Raw genomic sequence first — 25619 nt, forward strand, 5'->3', positions numbered from 1 at the left:
TCTGCACTGCTTAGTGTTGCTCAACTTCGTGAATGGAAAACCTTGCAAATGTCACTCTCTATCCTGTCATGTCAATCATTAATATAGTGAACTTTATTTCTGTGAGATATCCCTACTCACATCCCCTGCCTATTCTCCTTCATCTGCATCTTCTGCTGTTCAGCCAATCTCCTAGTGGAATTTGATGGACACCTTGGGAACAGGTTGGCAAATGAGTGCACTATAAGATTATGTAACATGACAGCAACATCATATCTTCATCTAGTTGCCTCCACCAGAGGTGGGGAGGCATTGGGTGGCCTATTCATCCTTGAATTTCTTAAATAAACTGGCCCTCACTATTGCACCCTGTGGTACAAATTGTCCATACCAGGTAGCAAGGCTGCCCCACCAGCTAGCATTTTTGTGGGCTGGGGAGGCTCCTATTGGGACAAACACTGCCCAATGGAGGCCAACTCTCCCAATTTGTTTCATCATCCTCCTGATCACAAATTCCATCCCTTCTCAGCAGCCTAACAGACTGGTCCAGTGGAAGATGCCAAGTTATTTTTGAATCCAGCTTGGCTAACATTTGTCAGTAGAACAGCCTGCAATCCCAGCAGCACCCACTGCTACTGCTGGCACCATAAAGAGCTGAGAACTGCTAGCCATCCGATTGTCCAGTGGTTTGCAGAAAAGGCATTCCCTCCCAGGTAAGGTACAAATCTTGCCCTGTGTCTATTAGTGATTCAGTGGCCATAAACTTGGCTGAGGGAACCATGCTTGGTGCAAGTTGGCTCACCTCTGGCTTTTGAATCAGGAGTGGGGCTATTGTTTCTGTGTAAACTTCTGCTTCAAGTTAAAAACTTTTCCTTTATTTTGTGAGTTTCAATGTTAGCTAACAGTTTCTTATGAGGAAATACACCAAATGTCTTCTAGGAGTAAAAAAATCAGCGACTTTCTTATTTCCATCACTTTTGTGGCCTTTTCAAAAAACTATAAACATCTTCATCAGGTATGGCCTATCCTTTCAAAATTCCCTGCAAGACTTCTATCTTTCCTATTTCTTACAACTTTCACCTCAAGCAACCAAGGTGCCATTTTCGTTTTCACCTCAATGCTAATTTGTGCAATTGGTCTTAAACCTTTATTTGAGCTGTATCATTACATGAATCAAAATAATGTACCAAGTATATTTAAAACCATAAAATTTAATGACTTAAGGTGCACTTTAAGAGTTCTGACAAAAATCATATCATATTCTAAACATTAACTTTGGTTCCATCTCCAAAGATACTGCCAGACCTGATGTGTATTTTCCAGTACTTTGTTTTTATTTAAGAAACCTTGTCCTTCATTGTTACTTGAAAGAAAATCACAGTGAAACAAGTCAGTCCGAATATTTTTGTGTTCAAGATGATTTATTATATTTAAACTAAAACCATAACATTCAGGGGAAATCCACACTTTCATTTGTGAAAGTTTCATATCCTGCAAAATTCAAATGTGTCGATGCGATAGTCAAAGTCCAACCTTATTCACTTGGATTTTGGAACCATGGAACTCTGGAGGCGATGGTATTCCTTCAATCTGTTTGAAAATAAAATGGGATACTTAGCTTTTTATACAAAAACAGAAAAACATCGAAAATGTAGAAATTAGGCTTTACATAGATAAACAGAAATCCACAATCTTCCAATCAAAACTCTTCTGCCAGTTCTTTCGAGAAGGCCTGCCTGAATCCATTTTTGTAGTTTTGTTGATGTGGGCATGCTGCATACAGCAAGGCTGCACAGCTAGACTGACATGATGTGCTCTACTCTACCACTATAAGGGTGCTGTGCTTGTAATAAGGTCAGCCAGGTGGACTTCATAGGATGTGAGGTAACGGATTGGGGTGGTTAATCTAGTCCAATCAACGAGTCCTGGCTGACAGATAAGAACAGGAGTGTGGGTGGCACGGTGGCACAGTGGTTAGCACTGTTGCCTCACAGCGCTGGAGACCTGGGTTCAGTTCCCGCCTCAGGAACTGGCTGTGTGGAGTTTGCACGTTCTCCCTGTGTCTGTGTGGGTTTCCTCCCACAGTCCAAAGATGTGCGGGTCAGGTTAATTGGCCATGCTAAATTGCCCGCAGTGTTAGATAAGGGGTAAATGTATGGGTGGGTTGCAGGTCGGTGTGGACTTGTTGGGCCGAAGGGCCTGTTTCCGCACTGTAAGTAATATAATCTATGTCCTCTAGTTCTAAAAAAAAAGAAAAAAAGTCCAGTTGGTAATGCACATTATATTGAACATAATTGTTCTTGGTGCCAACACAGGAGGCAAGATTGCTAGTAAATAGCCATTGTCTAATTCATAGGTTAGTTAGTGCTATGTTAGTGAGACTAATGAATTGCACTTTCATATATGGGTCATATTGTAGAATGTGAAAAAAAAGAACAGGAGTGTCTCTACCAACACCCTGGAGTTGTTCAGGGAGAGTTGGGTGCCGCAGGGAGTGGAGTGCATCATTTCCCCCTCCAAATCTATTTTGATTTAGTCCCTGCCCTCCCCTTCACTGTTTGATCACACAGCATTGCCCTTTGATGTGAAGGGCACTGCTTGTCACTGGTCACTTGGGTGTTTCCTTTCTTCCTGGTGGTGGAAATTAAATAAAGATTTGTGCACTTTGTGTCTCTCACTGTGTCTCACACCTGCACGCACACACCATGGGTGTTGGGGAAAATAAGCACCACCGCAGTTAGGCGGTAGTGTGGGGGTTAAGAAAAAAAAATGAAATCATGATTTATGATGTGAAGGATACTAAAAAAAATAAAAAAAAATAAAAAGGCCTTTACTACCGCAGTTAGGCGTTAGTGTGGGGAAAGAGAAAAAAATAAACAGGAACATCCCCTCCAACAAAAAACAGGACTGTCTCTACCAACACCCTGGAGTTGTTCAGGGAGAGGTGTGCGCCGCAGGGAATAGAGTGCATTATTTCCCCCTCCAACTCTATTTTGATTTAGTCCCTGCCCTCCCCTTCACTGTTCTGATCACACAGCATTACCCTTTGATGTGAAGGGCACTGCTTGTCACAGGCCACCCGGGTGTTTCCTTTCTTCCTGGTGGTGGAAATTAAATAAAGATTTGTGCACTTTGTGTCTCTCACTGTGTCTCACACCTGCACGCACACACCATGGGTGCTGGGGAAAAAAATAAGCACTACCGCAGTTAGGCGGGAGTGTGGGGTTAATAATGATAAACAGGAAATTTTTAAAAAGAAAAAAAAACTGGAATTTTCACACAGCATTGCTTTTTGGAAAAAAAACCAAACAAACAGGAGATTTACGTTAGAGCCCGGGTGACCTTGGAGAAGGAGCACGCGGTGTCCGCCAACACCCTGGAGTTGTTCAGGGAGAGGTGTGCGCCGCAGGGAATAGAGTGCATTATTTCCCCCTCCAACTCTATTTTGATTTAGTCCCTGCCCTCCTCTTCACTGTTCTGATCACACAGCATTACCCTTTGATGAGAAGGGCACTGCTTGTCACTGGCCACCTGGCTGTTTCCTTTCTTCCTGGCGGTGGAAACTTTGAATAAAGATTCGTGCAAAAAGTGAGGTCTGCAGATGCTGGAGATCAAAATTCAGAGCTGAAAATGTGTTGCTGGTTAAAGCACAGCAGGTCAGGCAGCATCCAAGGAACAGGAAATTTGACGTTTCGGGCCAGAGCCCTTCCTCATTCCTGATGAAGGCCTCTGGCCGAAACATCGAATTTCGTGTTCCTTGGATGCTGCCTGACCTGCTGTGCTTTAACCAGCAACACATTTTCAGCTCTGAATAAAGATTCGTGCACCTTGTGTCTCTCACTGTGTCTCTCACACCTGCACACACACACACACACACACACACACACATGGTTGCTGGGGAAAAAAAATAAGCACTAATGCAATTATGCAGTAGTGTGGGGGCTATAAAAATAAATAAACATGAATGTCAGAGTTTGGCTTCACTCAGAGCTGGCTCTGAGGAAGCTGGATCAGTGTCAAGAACTATCTCTTGTTTGTATCAAAAAAAAGAGAACAGGAGTGTCTCTACCAACACCCTCGAGGTTTTCAGGGAGAGGTGGGCATTGCAGGGAGTGGAGTGTATTATTTACCCCTTCAACACTATTTGATTTAATCCCTGCCCTCCCCTTCACGGTTTGATCATGCATCTGAGAAGGGCACTGCTTGTCACTGGCCACTCGGGTGTTTCCTTTCTTCCAGATGATAGAAAATGCATAAAGTTTTGTACACTTGTTGTTTTTCACTGTGTCTCACACCTGCACACACACAACATGGGCGCTGGGGGAAAAAATAAGCACTACTGCCTAACAGCGGCGTAGGAAAAAAAAAGAGAAATGAAAATAAAGAAAAAGAACAGGAATGTCAGTCACTTTCCATGAATAAATAAGAGGGGACTTGATGATGAGAGAAACGCATGCTCCGAAAGAAATCTGCTCGCAACAGTTGTTTTTGATTTGGAGTAAGCGTTTTTGGCATCATGCTGTTATTTGAGAAGCTTGACTTGTTTAATCCATCTGTCAAAGAATGGAAACAGTGGGTTCTACCTCTCTGTCAAGCACTGAAGACACTTCGGAATCTGAGATGGACAGGGTGGATGACACCACCTCAATGCCTTTGGCACCTAAGAAGAGAATGAACTTCTTCTGAGACACTCCAGGTACAAGAGGTGTGTGTTACACCCTGCCTGCATCAGGGGCAGAATAGAAAGAAACTGAGTAAGCACTAAAACGCTCCGTGGGGAGCTATATTTTTTTTTAAAAACGGCCTATGTCCTCACTCTTAGAGTAGGAGGGATGTGGTAATAGTAACAAGGTCAGTCAGGTGGGCCTCAAAGATCATGAGTTCCCTGCTTAGGGCTGTTAATCTGGTCCAATTAGAGAGCCCTGAATGACAGATATAATAAGAGTGTCAGAGATTCTGTTCAGAGAGCTGGCTCCGAGGGAGCTGGATCAGAGTCAAGGATTCTCCAGTGTAAATAAAGGGGGACTTGGTGATGGGATGTGTGGAGTTATTTAAATGGTAGGTCATTCATACTTAGTGTCTAGAAATACAGGCATTAACCTATAACTTGGTCAGTATGGAGAGAGTTTTGTAACTGTCATGCTGGATGGGCTTTTAAATGTTTCAACTAGAATACTTAAATTCCGAACTTTATTTAGTGGCACCCCCCATGTTACTGAGTGATGGTGGTGGAGGGAGTGAATATTGTGGACATGGTGCCAATTAGCGGGCTGCTTTGTAGCAGATTATATCAAGCTTCAAGTGTAGCTGCAGCTGCACTCATCCAGGTAAGTAGGGAGTAGGAATATAGGAAACAAGAGTAGCCTATTCAACCTCTCAATCCTGCTCCGCCATTGAATGTAATCATGGCTGATCTGTGGCTTTACTTTATATAACTATCTTTCGCTTGTATCCCTTATTACCTTTGTTTAACAAAATAAATTATCGATCTCAGACTTTCATAACTGGTCTACCATTCACTGCCATTTGTAGGTGAGAATTCCAACCCTTTTCGTGTTGAAGTGCTTCCTAACATCACTCCTGAATGGTCTGACTCTAATTTTAAGACTATGCCCCCTAATTCTAGAATCCCCAACCAGTGGAAATAGTTTATCTTTACCTATTCAGTCTTTTCCTGTTAATATATTAAAGACTCCAACCAGATCACCATTTAACCTTCTAAAGTTCTTGAGAAAACAGGCCTGCTTCATATAATTTCTCCTTGTAACTTAGCCTCTGAAATCCAGATATTATTCTTGCAAACTTATATTGCCCTCTGTCCAAAACCCCCTTATCAGCTCAAACTTAGATATTGTTCAGGTCTGGATGCATTTGGATGTGCACTGCTTCATTGTCAAAAGAGTTACAAATGATGCTGAATATCATGCAATCATCAGTGAGTATTCCCACTTCTGACCCTATCAGTCAAATTCAGCCTTAATGTCAAGAGCAGTCACTCTCACTCCTGAATTCAGCTCTTTCTCTGTGTTTGAACTAAGGCTGTGATCAGTCAAGAACTGAGTGACCCAGAAAACCCAAACTGAGTGTCAGTGAGCAGTTATTGTTGAACAAATGCTGCTTGGTATCACTGTTGATGAAACAATTCCATCACTTTTTTACTGATGAGCAGGAGTAGGTGGGATGGTCATTGGCCAGGTTGGACCTCCCCTGCATTTTTTCCAAAGGACATAACTTGGCAGCTTTCTACTTTGCTGGATAGATACCAGTTGCCTTTAAGCATGATAAACGCTGGAGCACGTGTCTTCGAGCATTATTGCCAGAACGCTGTCAGGGTTCGTACTGTGCAGTATCCAGTATCTCCAACTATTTCTTGATATCACGGAGAGTAAACAGAATGGGATAATTTCTGGCATCAGTAATGCTGGGGACAAGGCTGAGATAGATCATCTGCTCAGCACATCTTCACTAAGATAATAAAGAAAGACGAGCCATATTTGTATCCAACTATTGGCTTGTAAGCTTTGCAAACTTTTGGCTCATAATTTACCACAATATTCTGAGGATGGTCCCCGCAATTAAAGAAAAATGAAAAACAACTTTTGACATCGTATAAAATGCCTGTGGCAAAAAATTATAATGTCACTCACCTCAAAGAGCAGATCTTGATAAATCCACCTGCATCAATTGGGTCATAATCACCCTGCACATTCATGCTAGAAAGAAAAAGAAACCAATTAATCACATTTATCAACTCTTGGTTAATATTCTTCTGCTGCATTTTAAAATAGTTAAGGCATGTCGTGAGGGCTTTGTCCAAAGAGAAGTCCTTGGCTCATTGCCTGCTGATGCCGTTTCCTGAACTACTTTACTGACAAATGTTTCTTATCAGTGGTAGTTTTCCATTGCCTTCCACTCTCAGGGACAGGACAAAGACTAACACAACTGAACCCTTTCTGTTGGAGTTATTCTAAATTACACATGAACTATCGACCAATTGAACTAACCAGTATCCCCTTGCAAGCGCTTTCAGTGAAACCACTATTTTAATGCAGTATCTCACCATATAGCTAAATGTTTGATCACTCCACAAGTTCGTTTTGATACATTTAGGAGAACAAAGTGCTGTAAATGGAGAACAGAATTGAAATTTATATCTTTCAGTTCCCTACATAAATAACAAAAATGAAAGAGCACAGAACTCTCGGTACTCTCATCAACATTGGTTGATTACGTAAGAGAGAGAGGAGTCGGGATAAAGGGAATGTTATCCCATTAACTGGTTTTGATAAGTAATGCTTCATTTATATTCATTTGTAATATCTGATATAAAGGATCAGAGAGTTAGGTGTCCAAATTTGCAGCTGCCTGTAAGAAGTTAAGTAAGTTATTTAGAAGGGAGAACAAGACAAAAAGGACAGAGACAAAGCCGATAGATAAACACATGCATCAAACATGAATCAATATGTGGGGAGGCTTGAGGTCATCCAGTTTGCATCAAAGAAAGATAAATTAGAACAGTTTCTTAATGGTAAGTGACCAAGAACTGTGCTTTGGGTTACCAAATACTTGCATTTTTAAAAATTAGCAGTCATATAGAAAATGTAATCAATGAAGTGTTTAGGAAGGAGGGTCAGTTAGAATGCAAAACAAATGAGGAAAGTTAAAAATCACAGCACCAGGTTATAGATCAACAGGTTTATTTGGAAGCATTAGCTTTCGGAGCACCACTCCTTCATCAGATGAGGAGCAGCGCTTCAAAAGCCAGTGCTTCCAAATAAACCTGTTGGACTATAACCTGGTGTTGTGTGATTTTTAACTTTGTCCACCCCAGTCCAAAACCGCCATCTTCAAAACAAAAAGAGGAAATGATGCTTTACTTGTAAATTTTGATCTGGTGAATGCTTTGTCCCTTTGTTTCTCGATGACTGAATCAGACTTAACAATAATGAAGCAAAGTCGGAAGATATCTTAAGGAAGAGGTGGTGCTTATAGCATTGCAAGTAAGATTATGCAATTTGAAGTAATAGCAGAGATTTTAAACCAGACATGAGACGATACAAGGAGCCGATGCAAATTTGCTAGAACAGGGGTGATAGGTAAGTGGGAGTTATTATAAAAAAAGCTAGAATTTGGATAAGTTGATGTTTATGCAGATTGGAAGTTGGGAGGACCCAGGACAGTATTGAAATGATTAAATTCAAAGGCAGTCAAGCATGAATACGCATTTCAACAGCAGAATTAATCAGTTAGGTGCTGAAACAGTCGCTGATATATCCAACAGAATTTGGGTGAAAATTCTTTTGCTCAGACAGTAGTCAGAAGGTGTCACTTTGGAATAGTTAAGGTAACACAGCTACCCTAAAAAGAAAGTCATATAAGTAAACGAGGAAAAAAGGAACAAAGAGTTTTCAGATTGAGTTAGGTGAAACAGGATAGAACAAAATTATATGCAAAGATCAGTTAGGTTAAATGGTCTGTTGCCATACAGCAAATTCTATGTGATTCTATTTAACTTATTAAGTGAAATTATATGGCTTTGTGGTGGAAAGGATTCAGGATTGGGAGTTCATTTTGGAATTGACGTGGACAGTAAGATTACGAACAGTTCAAGATAATGAATGAAGAATCCTTTGGAAGCAGCTAGATCAGGTGATAGATGGTTGAATTAATTTGTGCCAGAAACATTCAAATCTATGTCATTTGCACTCGAGGAAGGAAATATTTTACTAGAAACAAAGTTAAAGGTAGAGGTTAAAGGAAGTTTGAGCAGACCGAGAGCTGCATAAGCAACATACAAAAGTAGGCACAAAGTAGTTGAAAATTTCTCAGCATAGTTGTGATATGGGGAAAGCATTTCTTGCCAGGCAGATGCAGGAAAGAATTTTGGTTGGAAGATTTGTGGAAGATGTGAATGGTGAGGTTGTAATAGGAGTGCTTGGAGATGAACCTCATTTGTGATCAAGATCATGGCAGCATAATGTGAGAATATATTTCCTTGTAGCTATTTATACGGTGAAATTGGTAGATATTTGGAGACGTACATGTAAGATGTACTTTCGTGTAAAACTAACTTTGAAAAGGGAAGAGTGGCTTTCCCTCCCAAGTTTTAGTGAATGAAATTGTAGCCTTACACTGAAGTTTTACATTTGACTGTGATTTCCATTGTGTAATCATCGGTGCATATTAGAGAGAAGATTATGATTGTATAACTAACATTTTAGAAGCAGTAAGTGATACATTGAAGTGTTTACTTAGCAAAACATGCACACTTCACTACATAGGTGAACTCAAGTGGTTTACGATGTATTTTGTAGCACTCCACACAATGTAATGAGCAAACCTATTGCTTATTTTAAAAGCTACATTTAACTCCTCTTGCCATGAATACCATATGAGTAGATTGATGATGTGCATAACTCCCCAGGGTACCTATACCCCTATGGTATCTACTGTTTACTAAATAGTGTTTTTATCCAAGGTTTTGCTTACACTAATACATCTGTTCTACCCTTGCTAAATGTTGGGTCAATTGCTTCAACAGATAAATTAGGATCAATAAATGGTTCAAGGATAATGCAGGTTGACAGCAGCATGTCCATGAAACATGCATCATGTTAATTTTACTCTTCAGACCTTTACTATAGTGTGTTAGAAGGCAAGTTTAAAAAGCCGCAGCATATTGACACAGCCTTTTCAATGGAAAACATTTGCTCAACAAATTGATTTTTTTTTATTATTCTTTGACACTCAGGGGCAATAAAATGAAATCTCTCGGTTAAACCATCAGAGTTTTACTTTAAAAAGAAAAATTAAAAGCCAAGTTATTGTTCTTTTGTTGACCTAGAGTATGCAAGCTGCATTGAACGCTGCCATACAATACAAACTTAACAAGTAGAGAACATCTATCAACAGTAGCTTTGGTTGTCAGTTGCAACCTGACAATGTTAAGCATATAGAGAACCTTCAAGGCGACCTGGCTAATTAAATGTACTTAGAATCTAGTTTATTAAATGTGTGTGTATGTGTACAAGTAATACAAATATAATCACTTTTAATAACATTTACCATTCAATATAATTAAAATCTAATGAGGTCACATGGCTGTTACAGCAATACTGTATCTCATGCCAAGGCACATAACAAGGCACTTACTTGGATGTTTAACAAAGTTAATAAAGTATATGATGAATCCTCCCAGATCACACTCTAACTCACCGACAAGTGGCTGCTGGAACACCATTGGCATTGATCTGGTTTCAGTTTGCCTATTCATGCTCATAGCCGCAGATTTTCACAACAAAAACATGCGGTATTAACCCAAGTACGCTTCAACCTACCACACAATCCAATTTGTTCTTATTATTATTTACATCTTCCGGTTAATATTAATCTCTTAGAATTCAGTTCTCAGTACAACAAATTACACGATAAGGTAATGTATTTCTGTGAGCAGGATGGTGCGGTGAAGGTGTGGGGAGGAATGGAAAGAAAATATCTAAGTCTTTAAGATAAATAAAAATTGCTGGTGGAAATACGTCATATCTGCGTAGAAGAAAGCAGAGTTAATGAATGGAATTTAATGGCTTCTCCTAAGGCAGTTTGGAGATAAGTAGCACTTAGAACGAAGAATAATACAGCATAGGCACAGGCCCTTCAGTCCTCTAAGCCTGCACTGACACATTTTACCCTTCCGTAATAAAACTGTCTTTTCTTACAGGATCCGTATCCCTTTATTCCCTTCCTATTCATGTGTTTTGTCCAGGTGCTTCTTGAGTGTTGCTATTGTGTTTGATTCCACCACCTCCTCTGGCAGCACGTTCCAGGCACTCACCACCCTTTGTGTGAAAGATTTGCTTTGCACATCTCTTTTAAACATTCCCCCCACACCTTGAACGTGTGCCCCCTAGTAATTGACTCCTCCACCCTGGGGGGAAAGACCTCATACTTTTCATTCCATCCATGCCAGTCACAATCTTATAAACTTCTATCAGGTTGGCCTTCCACCTCCTGCGTTCCAGTGAAACAAACACAAACAAACCTTTAGAAAGGTTTTCCAGTGAAAACAAACAAACCTTTCTTCATCGCTAAAATCCCTGATACCAGAAAATTCTGGTAAACCCTTTCTATACCTTCTCCAAAGCACACACATCCTTCTGGTAGTATGGTGACCAGTATTGTACGCAATATCCTAACTGCAGCCTGACTAAAAAGCTGCAGTATAACTTACCTTTCCTTATACCCCATGCCCCTTATATGAAGGCAAGCATTCCATAGGCCTTTTTCACTATGTTATCTGCCTGCGCTGCCACCTTCAGTGATGTGTGGACCTCACACCCAGATCCCTCTACATATAAAACTCCTACAGGTTTTGCCATTCACAATACAATTTCCACCTGTACTTGACCTTCCAAAATGCATCACCTCACACTTATCCAGATTAAACTCGATCTGTCATTTTTCTGCCCATGCCTTCAACCGATCTACATCTTGCTGTATCTTCTGACAATACTCCTCACTATTTGCAACTCCACCAGTTTATTTATCATCTGCAAACTTACCAATTAGACCAGCTACGTTTTCCTCCAAATCACTTATGTAGACCACGAACAGAAAAGAAACCAGCACTGATTCCTGTGGAACACCACTTGTCACAACCTTCCATTCCAAAATGCATCCTCTGTCTCCTATGACTAAGCTAGACCTGTATCCAGAAACATCAGGTCATAGATGTTAGAAGACATTCAGTTTGATTTCTAACTTGTGTATATACCACTAAGGCAGTTGATGGGGCAGTAAGTGTTGCAGTTGGTATCGATGCTTTTGGACTGAAGAATGCATTAAGTATCCACACATATCTATGAGAAATTCATGGTTGGGTAAGACTGGTACTGGTGATCCCTTCTGACGATGCTCACTATCTAGGCAACTGCATGTAAAGTGGACAACTGGACGAGGTATCAGATGATTGCAATGCCCACAAATATACGATGAAAAATGAAGCTTCAGGGGAGGGTGGAAGAAACCCAAAAATTAAAATTAATGCTAATCAGTCACATCTCATACATTGCCTCTTCAAGCTATCCAGTCTAGCTCATTACTGAGCAATTTCTCTCCTTAATGGCTCACTGCTGTGCACCCTCTGTTCAAAATACAAAAATTGCTCCTGACAACTCTATAGAATATTATACTCTGCAGTGGCTGACGTCAGAACCAATCACAGATCTGATGAGCAAAACAGGCATTTACATTTATAGGGGAGTTTTTCCTTTGTGCACTATTAAAGCAAAAATTGCAAATGCAAATGTTTTACTTCCATAGCAAACTGATGAAATATTCCCTCAAGATTTTAAGTTAAACAAATAAGAGGCAAAGACAACAGAAGAAAGCGATTGGCTCAGTTTTTTAAGAAAGGATTGATATTGTAGGCACCAGTCCCCAAAGTGTTCAGTACAGTTCGTGACTAGGATACATCCTCATTTGAATAAACACTTCTGAAGTCCTGGCTGACACATATTTCTAACTATGGATTCAACTCCCAGTAAATCACATTTCCCTATCACGTGGTGCTTCAAACTTATACTTGTTCCTGGACAATCATTTTAAAATTTTCACGCCTGCTTTCAATCCTTCCATGTCCTAACCTCACCCTAATTCTGTAATCTCTTCCATCCCTCGGTTCAGGGATAATCTTCTAAGATTGTTCACTTGTGAATTCCCAATTGTAATTGTTCCATTATCAATGGGTACAGGCCCTAATCTCTAGAATGCTCTTCTTATATCTCACCACTTTTCTCCATCAAAACATTTCTTGAAACCTAATCATTTGACCAGGTTTTGGTCAACAGATCTAAAACGTCATGCGTCTCGGTGTCATACTTCGGTCTGTGGAGATGCAAGCTCAGAGCAAAAGTGACCCAAGACTTCCTTAACCCAAATGCGTACATCTGTTCCTTATGGCTGACAAGAACACCAAAAGTAAACCTCTGTGACACATGAACTGACTCTTGACAGATTTCAACTGACAAGATGAAATGGCATCAAAGTTCAGGCTTCCAACTAAAATTGAAGATCTGGTTCTGAAAACATAGTTGGATTGAATTTTTTATATTTGAAAAAAGATCACAATGCTCTCGTCTGGGTACCACACCCCAATCATCTGCTCAAACAGCAAGGCATGTAGTGAATGCCATGGATTTTAACCAAGTTGGGTATTTACTGGGTCATGGTTTTTTGAGAAACTATCTAATTGACTCTTATAAATCGTATTAAATCAGTGATAATCAAGTTCCTTATAATGAAAATAAAATTAGCATGTGGAAATATTCATGTTTGTCGTACCTTTCTAACAATTATTGCTCAAGCAAAAAAAAACTGCTCTTGATTTGTAGAGCTGCTGAATTTGCATTTCATTTTTATATTATATCTTGTGCTACTTCATGAGTTAGACACTGTTTAGGCCTGGCTTCCCTCACATTGTGGCATTAATACAGTAATAGAGTGCGGTTTTGAAAACCTCTCCTCCTAGTTTGAGCTGCCTAACACAATGGAGCACAAGCACCAAATTGTTTGGCACATGTTTAATGTTACATCCTGTTGTGGAGTATTGAACTGAAGTCTGCCACCCTGCTCTCCTAGGAATGCAAACAAGAAAAAAGATTGTTGTAAAAATTTTTGTATAGTTCTCTTAGCAGCAATACAGAGTTGTTCTGGCAGTGGCTCAGGAGAAGGTCATCTCCGCTGTCAGTAATGCATAATGAGAAAAACCAAAGAGAGAAAATTCAGATGAAATACCCTAATATAATTCTTTAATTTTTTTCCTGTCTTAGCTTATGCTTTTAGATTTTCTGCTTGTCTATGTCTCCCTCCATACAGGTTTCAAAACGCCATAACAGTTACAATCCATGTTGCGATTGATGAATTATTTGTGAGAATAAAAAAACAAGCAATTTGGAAGAATGTACAATGGTGCTGGATGTCTCTCCAGAATTCCATGCTTTTATTTTTGTGCAGTCGAGTGGGCTGTATGCCGTATAATTACATTACTTTATACCTACTGTGACCAGTCACTTCCAGCCTCCTGTACTGCTTACTGCTATTCTTTTATTAGTATGATTCCATCATCATTCAAACATTTTAAAGGCACTGATGTAGAAATTGAAAGAGAAATCACTTTGGAACTGACAGGGAATAAATGCTCCTGATTACTTTTACTTTATTCATTTAGCTCCTTCTGTGACTGTAAGCCATAAAGAAGGGGATTATTAAGGGTTACTCTGCACACATTTTGCCTACAAAAGAGATAAATCAACTGAGGTATTTATCTTACCCGATACCTTTTTTCTCAGGGATAAAAACATTTCAATGTCTTTACAATCTCAAAATGTAGCTTTGACAATAAGAAAGTAAACTGCATGTGTAACACAATACCATTCTAACTCTGCATGAGTAATTGTATTTACTTATTTAAAAACAAGGATAAAGGACACAGTTTGTTGTCTTTTGAGTGGACTACAAGAAACTTAAGACAGATTTGTATTGATCCACTGAATAGTACCATGGGTTATTGATCTGTATGTGTTATTGTTGATCTTTTGTATGGCTGTAATTGGTGGTTTAAAATCAATGAAGACTACAAGATTGTAACGAGTGCATCAGATGTACGCATTTTTTGGGCCATGAGACCGTCAATAGCTATTTTCACTGTATCAAGAACATTGCATTGCCTTTCCATACTTACCCACTTACAAAACATCAACTTCAATACTGTAACAAACATTGAGTTTTTCTGCTGGTAGTATCTAATATACATTGTACATGATACACAGCAAGAGTATGGATGAATGAGTGAGAGTTAAAGGAAATAATTCCATCTGAAGGGTCAGGGTGGCAATATAAACCCCAACAGCATATGACTGCTTGACACAAAATGTTATTTCTTTTAAAACTCAATCCTAAGTCTAGTATCCTCTTGAATCAATATATTTCATTGGGAGTCACTGAAGGAACAACTCATTTTGCCAGATTTCATTTACTATGCAGTTATAACAGCTTCATAAACTCAACCAACAGTTGCACACCGAATGTTTCAGTATAGTAAATATCTCGGTATTTCATACACCTTTTCTTCAAATTATACCAGAAGGATGCGATTTAAAGTTTCAATTCCGAACTTTAAAGTTCCTTTTATATCATGTAACATTGTGTTGTGATAACCAAGTTCATGCATGAAATTTCAGTCACAGACTGAGTAAATCGACAAGGTCTTTTCTTTGCGGTGGGGGAAATCCAGAACTAAAGGGCATAGGTTTAGGGTGAGGGGGAAAGATTTAAAAGGAACCTAAGGGGCAATGTTTTCAGGAAGACGGTAGTGCATGTATGGAATGAGCTGCCACAGCAAGTAGTGGAGGCTGGTACAATTACAACATTAAAAAAAAATCTTGATGGGTATATAAATAGGAAGGGTTTAGAGAGATATGGACCAAGTGCTGACAAATGGGACTAGAATAATTTAGGATATCTGGTTGACATGGACGAGTTGAACCAAAGGGTCAGTTTCCGTGACTCCGTGACTATGACAAGTAAAGCTATCAATTTTGACAAATTAAAAATATGATCTCAGATGCTGGGAGTGCATTTCAAGAAGTTGGCACCTGTGGACCCCTTCTACTAGAAACCAAGTGGCTTAAGCTGTTTACAGTCCTTTTACAAGGAGTTCTGATGTGACCAAACTAACACATAAGGAGCTTCTATTTTGACTTACACTCTTAAATCAGCTGAGATGACCTTGTGGTACAAGTTTTCACACTATACAAACAAAATTAGAAATCAATTAATAAGGAACGTGATGGTATATACCTGACAAGATCCTGGTTGTACAAGGAAGTAGGTGATTCACGGCCAAGAACATAAACGTGCCCCTTAAAGACAGATACTTGAACTTTCCCTGCAACATGTTCCTGTGATTTGTTGATGCAGTGCCGTACAAATTTACACTCAGGGCTATCCCAAAATCCTATCAAAACATGAAGAACAACAAAATAAATAAATATTGAGTAGATAATCTGAAATGTTTGTAAAATATTAATTTCATTGGTCAAGAAAACATTATAAACCATGATGACAATAATCATGCAATTCATAAATACCATCCAAATCCCAAAGATGTATGTGACACAAACAAATACAAGTTCACTTTGAAGATGCATATGTATCTGGGCTGCACTTTGAGATGGTGAAATGGTGAGGCTCCACTCCCTACTACTCACCAAGTCTGGTGCCAAAAATCAGACAAAACGTTTTAGTGATCTAGTTATTGTTACATTTAGGAAAGTATAGAAGAGTTCCTTTTCATGGTTTTTAAATGCATCAATGCTCACTCTTCTCCCGCAGTCCTCATGCTTAAGGCAAGGTACATGTCTAGCCCCCGATTAGTAGATAGAACTAATTTTCAAGGTTCCAACATATCTCTAGCTTTCAGCAGCAAGAACGACTGCAATAAAAAAATGTTTTTTTTTCAAAGTAAATCCTAATCTGTATGCTTTTGAACAGTTTCTACCAAACACAATATTTATAATCCGTAATAATGTTGCAGCATTGAACAAGCATCACCCCAAACCAAATAATGATACGAAATGGGAACACAGCAACACACAATACTACTTATAAAATACACTGTCTCTTAAATTTAAGAGAGTCTCTTCATTTTCTCTATCAATATTGTAACAGGTCCAATCTCCTCTTTTGTTCTAAAGAATCATCCAACACCCAGTCAATTTGCACTACATAGTTAATCAAAGGCACAATCCCATTATGCTCTGTTGTTGCTACAATGAATAATGTTGAGGTTCCAGCATAAATGCTCAAAAGTTAAATGCAGGGACCATGCAGCTATGGAGCTGCTTACTGGTGCCAACATGCATTTTCCTGTTTAGTTAGCAGGACACGTCACTCTGCTGCTGTAAATATCGCAAAGAAAAAGTAATAAAGTTACATCAGCGATAATGTGACACAAGGTCACAAATGTGCGCTATCTTCTAGAGCCAACTCCATGTTGTAATAAGTTTCATTTTTTAAGAGATGTGTACAATTGAACACCATTGTAACTCTTACAATTCGGCTTGCATAATATATTCCATCTAGATCAAGTATTCACAACAAAACAGCTTCATGCTGACTTTAGAGCTCAATGGGCATAACTTGCCTGATTTATAGATAAAATGAGGATTAACCAGGAACTAGACTAGGTTAAGTGGCAAGAGTTACTTCCAATCTATTTGGCACTAACTGGATAGGCAAGCACAGTGGTACACTCCGATACTACTACCATCTCCCCAGTTGCTTTAATTAAACTGGTAAAAACTGGAAAACCTTAGCAGGTCCAGCAGCATCTGTGGCAAGAGAAACAGCGATAACGCCTCGAGTCTGAAGAAGCTGATTCCTATCATAATCAAAATGTCAACTCTGTTTCTCTCTCCACAGATGCTGAAAGACCTGCTGAGTTTCTCCTGCATTTTCTGTTCTTATCAGTTTTCTAGAATCAGCAGGATTTTATTTTTATTTGCACAATAAAGCTTACTACTCTGACAGACACTATACTACCGACATGGCAAACTTTGAATATAATTTGTCACATGCTGTAACAAATAAAAACTGCTCTCAGCAACAGATGTCATGTTTTATTTTTTCGTTCCATAATTGTATCTAGTGATGGATGGCAAATGTGTCTTCACTTATTAATAAACTGGAATCTTTTCATTTAGTTTGTAATAACACACTAAATTGTTGTGCGACTTGAATCAACTACTTGATTCCTTTATTTACAAAACTGATTTTCAAAGGATTTACTTTATTTACATTTTTTATTTACTTTTTTTGAGGTGGGGGTAACATCTATTAAAAATGACATGACATGAAAAAATTCACAACCTGCTGCATTTCACTAAAGTCATTACAAGAGAGGGCCTCTCAGGAAAGAAAAGGCTGAAAATGGCTTCTTTCAACTTTATAAAGTCCTACCAACCCTGACAATGAAGTCACAAAGGGCAGTTCAAATTCATCCTGCAGGCCTTTGAGCTCTGAATGAACAGCCTGGCGTGGCCTCCTGATAGCTTGCTGAACAGTCCCATGAGGGGCTTCTCAGACCTTCTAGTAAATCTAACTGAATAGCTGAGACCTGACCCAGTATTTATCAGGATTGGAATCAAAGGTCCATATGTTTCATTCTGAAACATGCACGTTTTTGTTGCAGCTCAACGGTACTCTCTTTCCAAAATAACATCTCTAATCAGAGCTCAAAAGAACTGACAGTCTCCAATTTCTCTTTTTTTTCTCCTTCTTTCTCCTGCTGCACAAGAAGCTGTCACTGTCACATCTGTCTGTTTATCTGGCTCAAGTACACCTTGGCAACATATTCTCCGGTGTTCAGCTCCCTTGAGACAGAGACAATACAATTTGTTTTTAGTAGCATCATGGAAACATCAGACAATGCTTACAATTATTCTGAGCAAAGACCTGTAAATTTTCACCTGTCATCTTTGATGCAACACTTCCCATTAAAAAATGATAAATAGATTAATAGTGGCATATGAATTTCTCATTTAAGCTAAAATGGATTTCTACCTTGGAAACAGTTCTGCTGGTAGTGGTGGAAAAATCCATCTGCAACTTTCAATAAACTGTATGTAAGACTCACTTTTGTTTCACACTCAAACTGAGGAATATTCATGCTGGGAATAGAACAATTTTCATTCTTCTCATCCATCAAGCACTTTTATGGCAGTTACATGCAAATACAAGTTAAAATTAAGTTCAGAACAACAACATTTACTTTGCTGGTGTGACATTTCAATTCCCCACATCACCTATCATTCTGATTTGAGTAAAATTGACAAATTGTTTTGTGTTACAGACACAGAGGCAGTAAGGGAAATGGTTATAAATTATTTCACTTAAGACTTTAGAGCTTAGAGAACTACAGTTGTTTCTTCTCAGTATGGACATTATTCAAGCTCAAAACCTAGAGGCAAAATGGCATTGTGCTTCACGTCAGGGGAATTCATTAAATGCAGTGCGACAAACTAAATTCTATCACTCTCGTGTTCCAAGTTGTATCAACATGGTGCCTTTATTACACAGTTAAGTTTCAGTAGACCATAGCAAAAGAAAACAATTACTTTTGTGTCTCAAACCTCAGTTTTCTGTAGTTCTGACACTGTTCTTAAGTAGAAGCACTGGTTACACTGAACAGGGAATCTCTGACAAAGAGTCTGCAGAGGCAGAACATGAACCAGAGTACCTTCCACACACCTGTAAACACCATTCCTGTCCAGTCTGCTGTTACTAATGGAGAAAAGTAATTAGGTATTTAGTGTTTCTTAGATAATAAAGGAATGCAAGGCACTGCCATTCAACTAACCTCTCATATCCTTCAATCACCCACTTAACCTTTTCCCTTTCATTTTTTTCCAGAGAAGGGCAAAAGAAGCCTAGTGCTGTTGAAATCTAGGTAAGTCTCCAACCTTTGGCTCAGAATCTCAAGTTAAGTAAATATGAGACTGTCTCAACTCAAATCCTAAGCTTGGTCAACAGTTCAAAAGACCCCTGATAATGACATAAAATCTGTAATTTCAAGTACACATCCTCTGCTAAATGAAACAAATTCAGTGATGTAGTGCAGATATAATTTCCGCATGGGTTTATCAGGAAAGGGTAAAAGAAATTTTATTTTAACATGACTTTGCATTGAATATCAAAATGGAGAAATGTTTTATTTCCCAGCAATAGCAATTAGAAAGAGACAAAAAATATTTTAATCCTTTGCAAACAAAAAAGGACTTTTAAAGTAAAATAATGAAAACATTGTTCTATTTTCCTCGGATGGTGATGGCTATCACGAGGAGACATAGATTTAAATTGAGGGGCGATAGATATAGGACAGCTATCAGAGGTAGTTTCTTTACTCAGACAGTAGTAGGGACATGGAACAGTCGTAGACTCACCAACTTTAAGGGCATTTAAATGGTCATTGTATAGATGTATGGATGAAAAGAGAATAGTGTAGCTTAGATGGGCTTCAGGTTGGTTTCAGAGGTTGGTGCAACATCGAGGGCCGAAGGGCCTGTACTGTGCTGTAAAGTTCTATGCTCTATTTTTGACGATGGAAATGAGAACCTTGCAACTAAAAAACAAACTTTGGCCTAGGATACTGGATGGTGCTTTTGACATCAAGTGAATCATGAGGGTAAGGAAACCCTCTGATGGATCACTGACAGCCCTACATTGGCTGATAATTCAACATTCCTCAATGCTGAGGATAGAGAACAGAGCTGAAGAGTGAATTTGGCATAGTTCAAAAAGCTTTTGTATAACTGATTTCAACAGGTGTAAGGAGGAAACTCTTCACTGGTAGGAATGATACCTAGTGCAGAGGAAGATGGTTGCGATTGTTGAAGGTCATTCATCACAGTCCCTGGATATCTTCTAATCAACCTGTTCAGAGATGTTATGACACAGATCTGGAGCAAGTGGGACTTGAACCAGGGCCTCCAGGCTCACAGGTAGGGACGCAACTGCTGCACCACAACACTCCTTAAAACTGAGTATCTACACCAGATGGACTGCAACAATTCAAGAAGATGGCTCATCACTCTCTTCAAGGGCATCTCAGAATGGGCATTAAATGTTGTTTTTGCTTGCTATACTAACATTGCATGATTAAATAAGAAAAAAAATGTTTAGGTTGTGAGGCTGATACATGGGAATATTTAACTTTGTGTGAGAAGAAACTACTTCTCAAGGTTGCACAGGCTTTTGTCAACTGCCCAGAAGCAGGACAGGGCACAAGATCATTCCTTTGACATTATATCACGACTTCACAAATGTCTTAAAGAAAGGTCATTTTTTCCGTGATTACTACTGCCCCAGCAAGAACATGGTGCAGTAGCAGTTTGCTGCAGTTTGAACAATTGCTTCACTACAAAGAAAATGTGTGTGTGCGTGTGTGTGTTGGGGAGGTTTGCTTATTTACACGTGCAGAGGTTAGATCTCCAGGTCTAAACAAGTTATTTCTATCAATGATCTCAATCTTCCTTTTCCAAGGCTTGTGCTATTTCTTTGTAACCAACATCCAAACATTAATAAAAATAAATCCTATTAACTTCAAGCAGCTCTTTAAAAGACAATAGGATTAAACACCTTGGCTAAACCCTAGGAGGAGGATGTACCAGTTCTTAAATCTTTTTAAAGCATTCATTTCAACAACAGAGAGCACTGACAAAAGCAAATAATCTTTGAAGCAAGAGGTAAATTGTAGCATTTTTAAAAAAAATTTCTCATTGGAAGTGGATATTGCTGACTGGGCCAGTATTTACTGCCTAATTGCCTTTGAGATGATGATAGTGAGCTGCCTTCTTGAACCACTGCAGTCTATTTGCTGTAGGTAGACCTACAATGCTGTTAGGAAGGGAATTCCACGATTTCAACCTGGTGGTAGTGAAGGAACAGCAAGTTCAGAATGGCGAGTGGTTTGCAGGAGAACTTGCAGATGGTGATGTTCCATGTACCTGCTGTCCTTGTCCAGGATGGAAATGGTTATGGGATTAGAAGGTGCTGTTTAAGGATCTTTGGTGAAATTCTGCAGTGCATCTTGTAGATACTGTGCTTTTTTTCTCATCTTCCTACAAAATGGACAATCTCACATTTTCCCAGTTTACACTCCATTTGCTACGTTTTTACCCACTCACTTAATTTATCCCTTTGTAGCCTCCTTATGTCACTTTGACAACTTACTTTCCTACCTATATTTGTGTAATTAGTACATTCAGAAACCATGCATTTGGTCCGTTCATCCAATTCATCTATATAAATTGTGAAAAGTTAAGGTCCCAGCACTGACTCCTAAGGTACACTTTCATTACATCTTGGCAACCAGAAAATTACACATTTAGGCCTACTCTCTGTCTCCTGTCAGTCAGCCAGCCAATCATCTAACTATGCCAATATTTTATCCTCAAAATGATTTTTTTTCCCAGGATAATTTTTGATGCAGGACCTTATCAAATTATTTATTCTTTCATGGGATATGGGAGTCACTGGCAAGAAGAGTGCAAGCCATATTGCCCTTGAATTGGATTGGCTCAATTCAACCATGTTAGTATGAGTCTGGGGTCACATATAAGCTGTACCGGTCAAGAAGGAAGACCTCCCTCCCGAAAGATAACCTACGAACCACAGATTCTCCACACCAACTGATGATGAAATCATGTTTACTATTACTGTCATTCACTTTTATATTTCAGCTGCAGTGGTCAGGTTTGAATCCATATCCCTGGAGCAGTGGCCTGACCTTCAGATTACTAGTCCAGTGTAATTAGCATCACACCACTTGCCATAACTCCTCTGAACTGCCTTCTTGTAATATGTAAATTCATTGATTCCTCTTTATTCACATACATGTTACTTCTTCAATGTCCTGATACTTGTTAGATGCATTTTGGGAGGTTTAATTAGAAAGGTTCTTCATACAGAGAACTGCTCATCTTCCAGTTGTGGGGGCACCATTCTGAGCTATTCTAGGTCAATCTCATCTTTTAAAAAACATGATTCTTGACATGGAGAAGGAAAAGAAAGGTGCAAATATTCTTCCACTAAAATCTCAGATCACTGCTTAGAGAGTCTTCACAGATTATTGCACTGCTGACATCCAGAGCTGACGTGAGGGCTAGGATTTTAAAATTAAGTGGGATCCATATCAAGGGCAGACAGACTCAAAGTTTAGTGCAATCTGCCTCTGTAATGATTCACTGCCACGATCCCCATCCTGAACTAATTTCCATGATGGCAACTGGGGTCAATGTTTGATAGTTATTGCACTATTCAAGTCTCTTTCTCATGTTGACTGAGATTCTCAATTGGCAACGATCTAGACATTGTTGTCCAGACCAATGTGACGAGCTCAGACCAAGATGGGGAGGGGTGAAGGACCCCCTGAGAGAACCAATATCCACTTTCGAACACCCATCACAACAAATGTAACTTTTTTAAACAGTGAAAACAATTTATCTGGGCCTTACTCTGTCTCTTCCCTGCCTTCCCATCTTCACTTCAGAAGCTTCCAGCTCAGCTGGTGGGGATGCTAACCAAAGCCTCTCACTGGCTGTTACATTCATGGAGTATTTTCAGCATTTTTTATGTTTATTTCAAGATTTGCATCATTTGCAGTATTTTGTTCTTAGCTGCATTCCTCTGACAATAAACCAGTCTGTTCACAACCTTATCATATTTGACCTCAAGATGTACTTCTGAGCATATATTCACATCTTCTCTAAGAATGTCCAACTCCTCTCTGTAATATTAACCAATCTCACATCTCTTTCAGCTTATTTGCAGCCACAATCCTCATTTACGTTTTTTGTTATTACCAGACTGAATACTCCAACATACTCCCAGTTGTTCTCCCGAATTAAACTCCACAAAAACTTGAGATGACCCAAAACTTTGCCATCTTAACATGTCTTAATTTTCAACAAGTTACATTCCTATCACCTACATTGATTGACCTTCATTGGCTCCCAGTCAGATTCAAACTCCTCCAAGGATTTGCCCCTCACTATTTCTAATTTCTTCCAACTAAATTATCTATATTTCTCTAACGATGGCCTCTTGAGCATCCTTGAATTTAATTACTCCTCTACCTTAGGTTGCCTTGGCCCCAAGGTCTTAAGTATCCTTCTTATACCCTTCCATCTCTCTATTTATTCTCCTCCTTTCAGAGCCTCCTTATGACCTCTCACTTTCAGCAAGCTTTTGGTCATCTGACCTGATATGTCCTTATGCAATTGAGTTTGTATGTGCATGTATTTGTGTGTGGCGTGCACATGTGAGACAAACACCAATAATTCTATGTCCTCTGATTTCCACTCAAGTCTCTCAAATAGATTTTAGAAAAAAATACGTGCCAATAGAACTGAGGTTTAAGTAGCTTGACTGGGTTATCTTAAAAGCTTTCTAGCCCTTAAATTTGATTATTTTCCACAATTTTCCTTGCTTACCGTTGTACAGCTGCTCAGAAAACTTCAGTGACAGTTGCTGTTTGATTTTCCTCACTTCCTTGTCCATGGTGAAGGCCTCAATGTCCATATGAGCTTCACGCAGAATCGTCCCACCTGGGGTCTCATAGATACCTAACCATTTACCGAGAGAAGAAAGAAAAAAGGAAAAACAGCACAAAAAAATTATTGTTGAGTGACAAAAATAATCACTTTTCTGACAGAAACAGAGTTGGGCACCATTCAGTCCCAGCTTGCTCTAAAATGCATCTGTCATTATCTGCTCACTGGGACTCAGACAGTCCACTTCACACCTTGCAGTGAAAATTTCCAGATTCCTTGTTCTATCTGCACTCATTCTGACTAAATGACAGGGTTTAAGCACTGATCCCCTCAATGTATGCCCAGTGGCCTCCCTGAAAGCCTGTAATTAAACAACTGCCAGTGAGCAGAGAGAAACTCAGCTGTGAAAATTAAGCTGTCACCAAGTCCTCAGAGCAGGATCTCCTCTTTATCCGTTCAAAGGGAAAGCACTTGGAAAAATCTGATTAGGTTTGTAAAATACAGCTCTAAACTGCTTCCTAGGTTTACAGTCAGTAGTGGATAAGGAGATAAAACAAAACCAAGTAGTTTTATCTCTTGGTATGGAAAGTTGTGACAATTCAGTTTATTTAGGTCCCTTAAATACTTCACAGGTGAAAAAGTATAAAAAATTCTTCTGCTCCGTTCAATCCTGATCTTCATTATTTAAATGTAAAAAAACTGTTTACATCCCACAAATCAATTTGTTAACTTTTGGATATTACTTGTGATATTTCTCAATATTCTTGTGTATTCCTACTAACAAAATATTAACTGCATTATGACTAAAGCTGCTGAGTTTGTTTTTGATCTTAATTTTTCTTTTATTTCTGGCAGGTTCACTATTGTTATGTTCATAATTATAGGATAATTTAATTAGCAAGAGGACTATTATACCAGTATTCTCACAGATAAAGAATTCCCCACAAATTTCAAACCAGATAGTATTTATAACCCAAACCTAAAGTTATTGGTTTCTTGTTGAGATACAGTTTGACTACAGCCAGTTATACAACGGTACCTCACCCAACTGACCATTCACTATGTGCCAGCTTCCTTTGGGACGGTCAGCACAATATTTAACTGCATGAAGCATCGCCGATATGTACATTCACATATACATTAACACAAAAACAACCCTGTATCATCAGGAGCAAGCTCGGCAGATGTACCAATATGTGGTGTCAAACATTTTCAATTCAGATCACAGTCACCTTTATTACCTTTTATCCCAATGAAGTCATAAAAGGTGAAATAGAGAAATATATGCAATTGTAATATATCATAAATGCTTAGAACTGGCCTTTAAAACAAAATTCACATTTTATGTTCATTCTCAAAGTCGACATAAAAAAGACAAAAGCTACTTTGCTTATGCCCATCTGATGATATGAAGGTATTATTGCTGTTATTTAGAAATTGGATTGTTCACTTGATAAGTATTGAATGAAGTAAGCACACTGGCACCTAGTCCACAGTGAACCAATTTATTTTGCAAGTCTGAAAACAAACATT

The 25619-nt window shown here is 39.0% G+C and overlaps 1 protein-coding gene across 2 annotated transcripts in view; it reads right to left on the reverse strand.

Moving 5' to 3' along the window:
* Positions 1-1381: 1381 nt before the first annotated feature.
* The window catches only part of ass1 (argininosuccinate synthase 1), a 157638-nt gene continuing 133400 nt past the window's right edge, over positions 1382-25619 (reverse strand). Inside the window, exons 12-15 of one of the 2 annotated variants that reach the window (XM_060841116.1) lie at positions 24027-24158; positions 15835-15991; positions 6627-6692; positions 1382-1569 (exon numbers count right to left, since the gene is read on the reverse strand). In XM_060841116.1, the coding sequence (XP_060697099.1) occupies positions 1518-1569; positions 6627-6692; positions 15835-15991; positions 24027-24158 (407 nt within the window). In that variant the 3' untranslated portion in view covers positions 1382-1517. Of the gene's footprint in view, positions 1570-6622; positions 6693-15834; positions 15992-24026; positions 24159-25619 lie in introns of those variants that run through there. The other variant, XM_060841117.1, reaches the window with a different exon arrangement.

This window comes from Hemiscyllium ocellatum, chromosome 21 (genome assembly GCF_020745735.1).
Source record: "Hemiscyllium ocellatum isolate sHemOce1 chromosome 21, sHemOce1.pat.X.cur, whole genome shotgun sequence".
In the NCBI taxonomy this organism is placed as follows: domain Eukaryota; kingdom Metazoa; phylum Chordata; class Chondrichthyes; order Orectolobiformes; family Hemiscylliidae; genus Hemiscyllium; species Hemiscyllium ocellatum.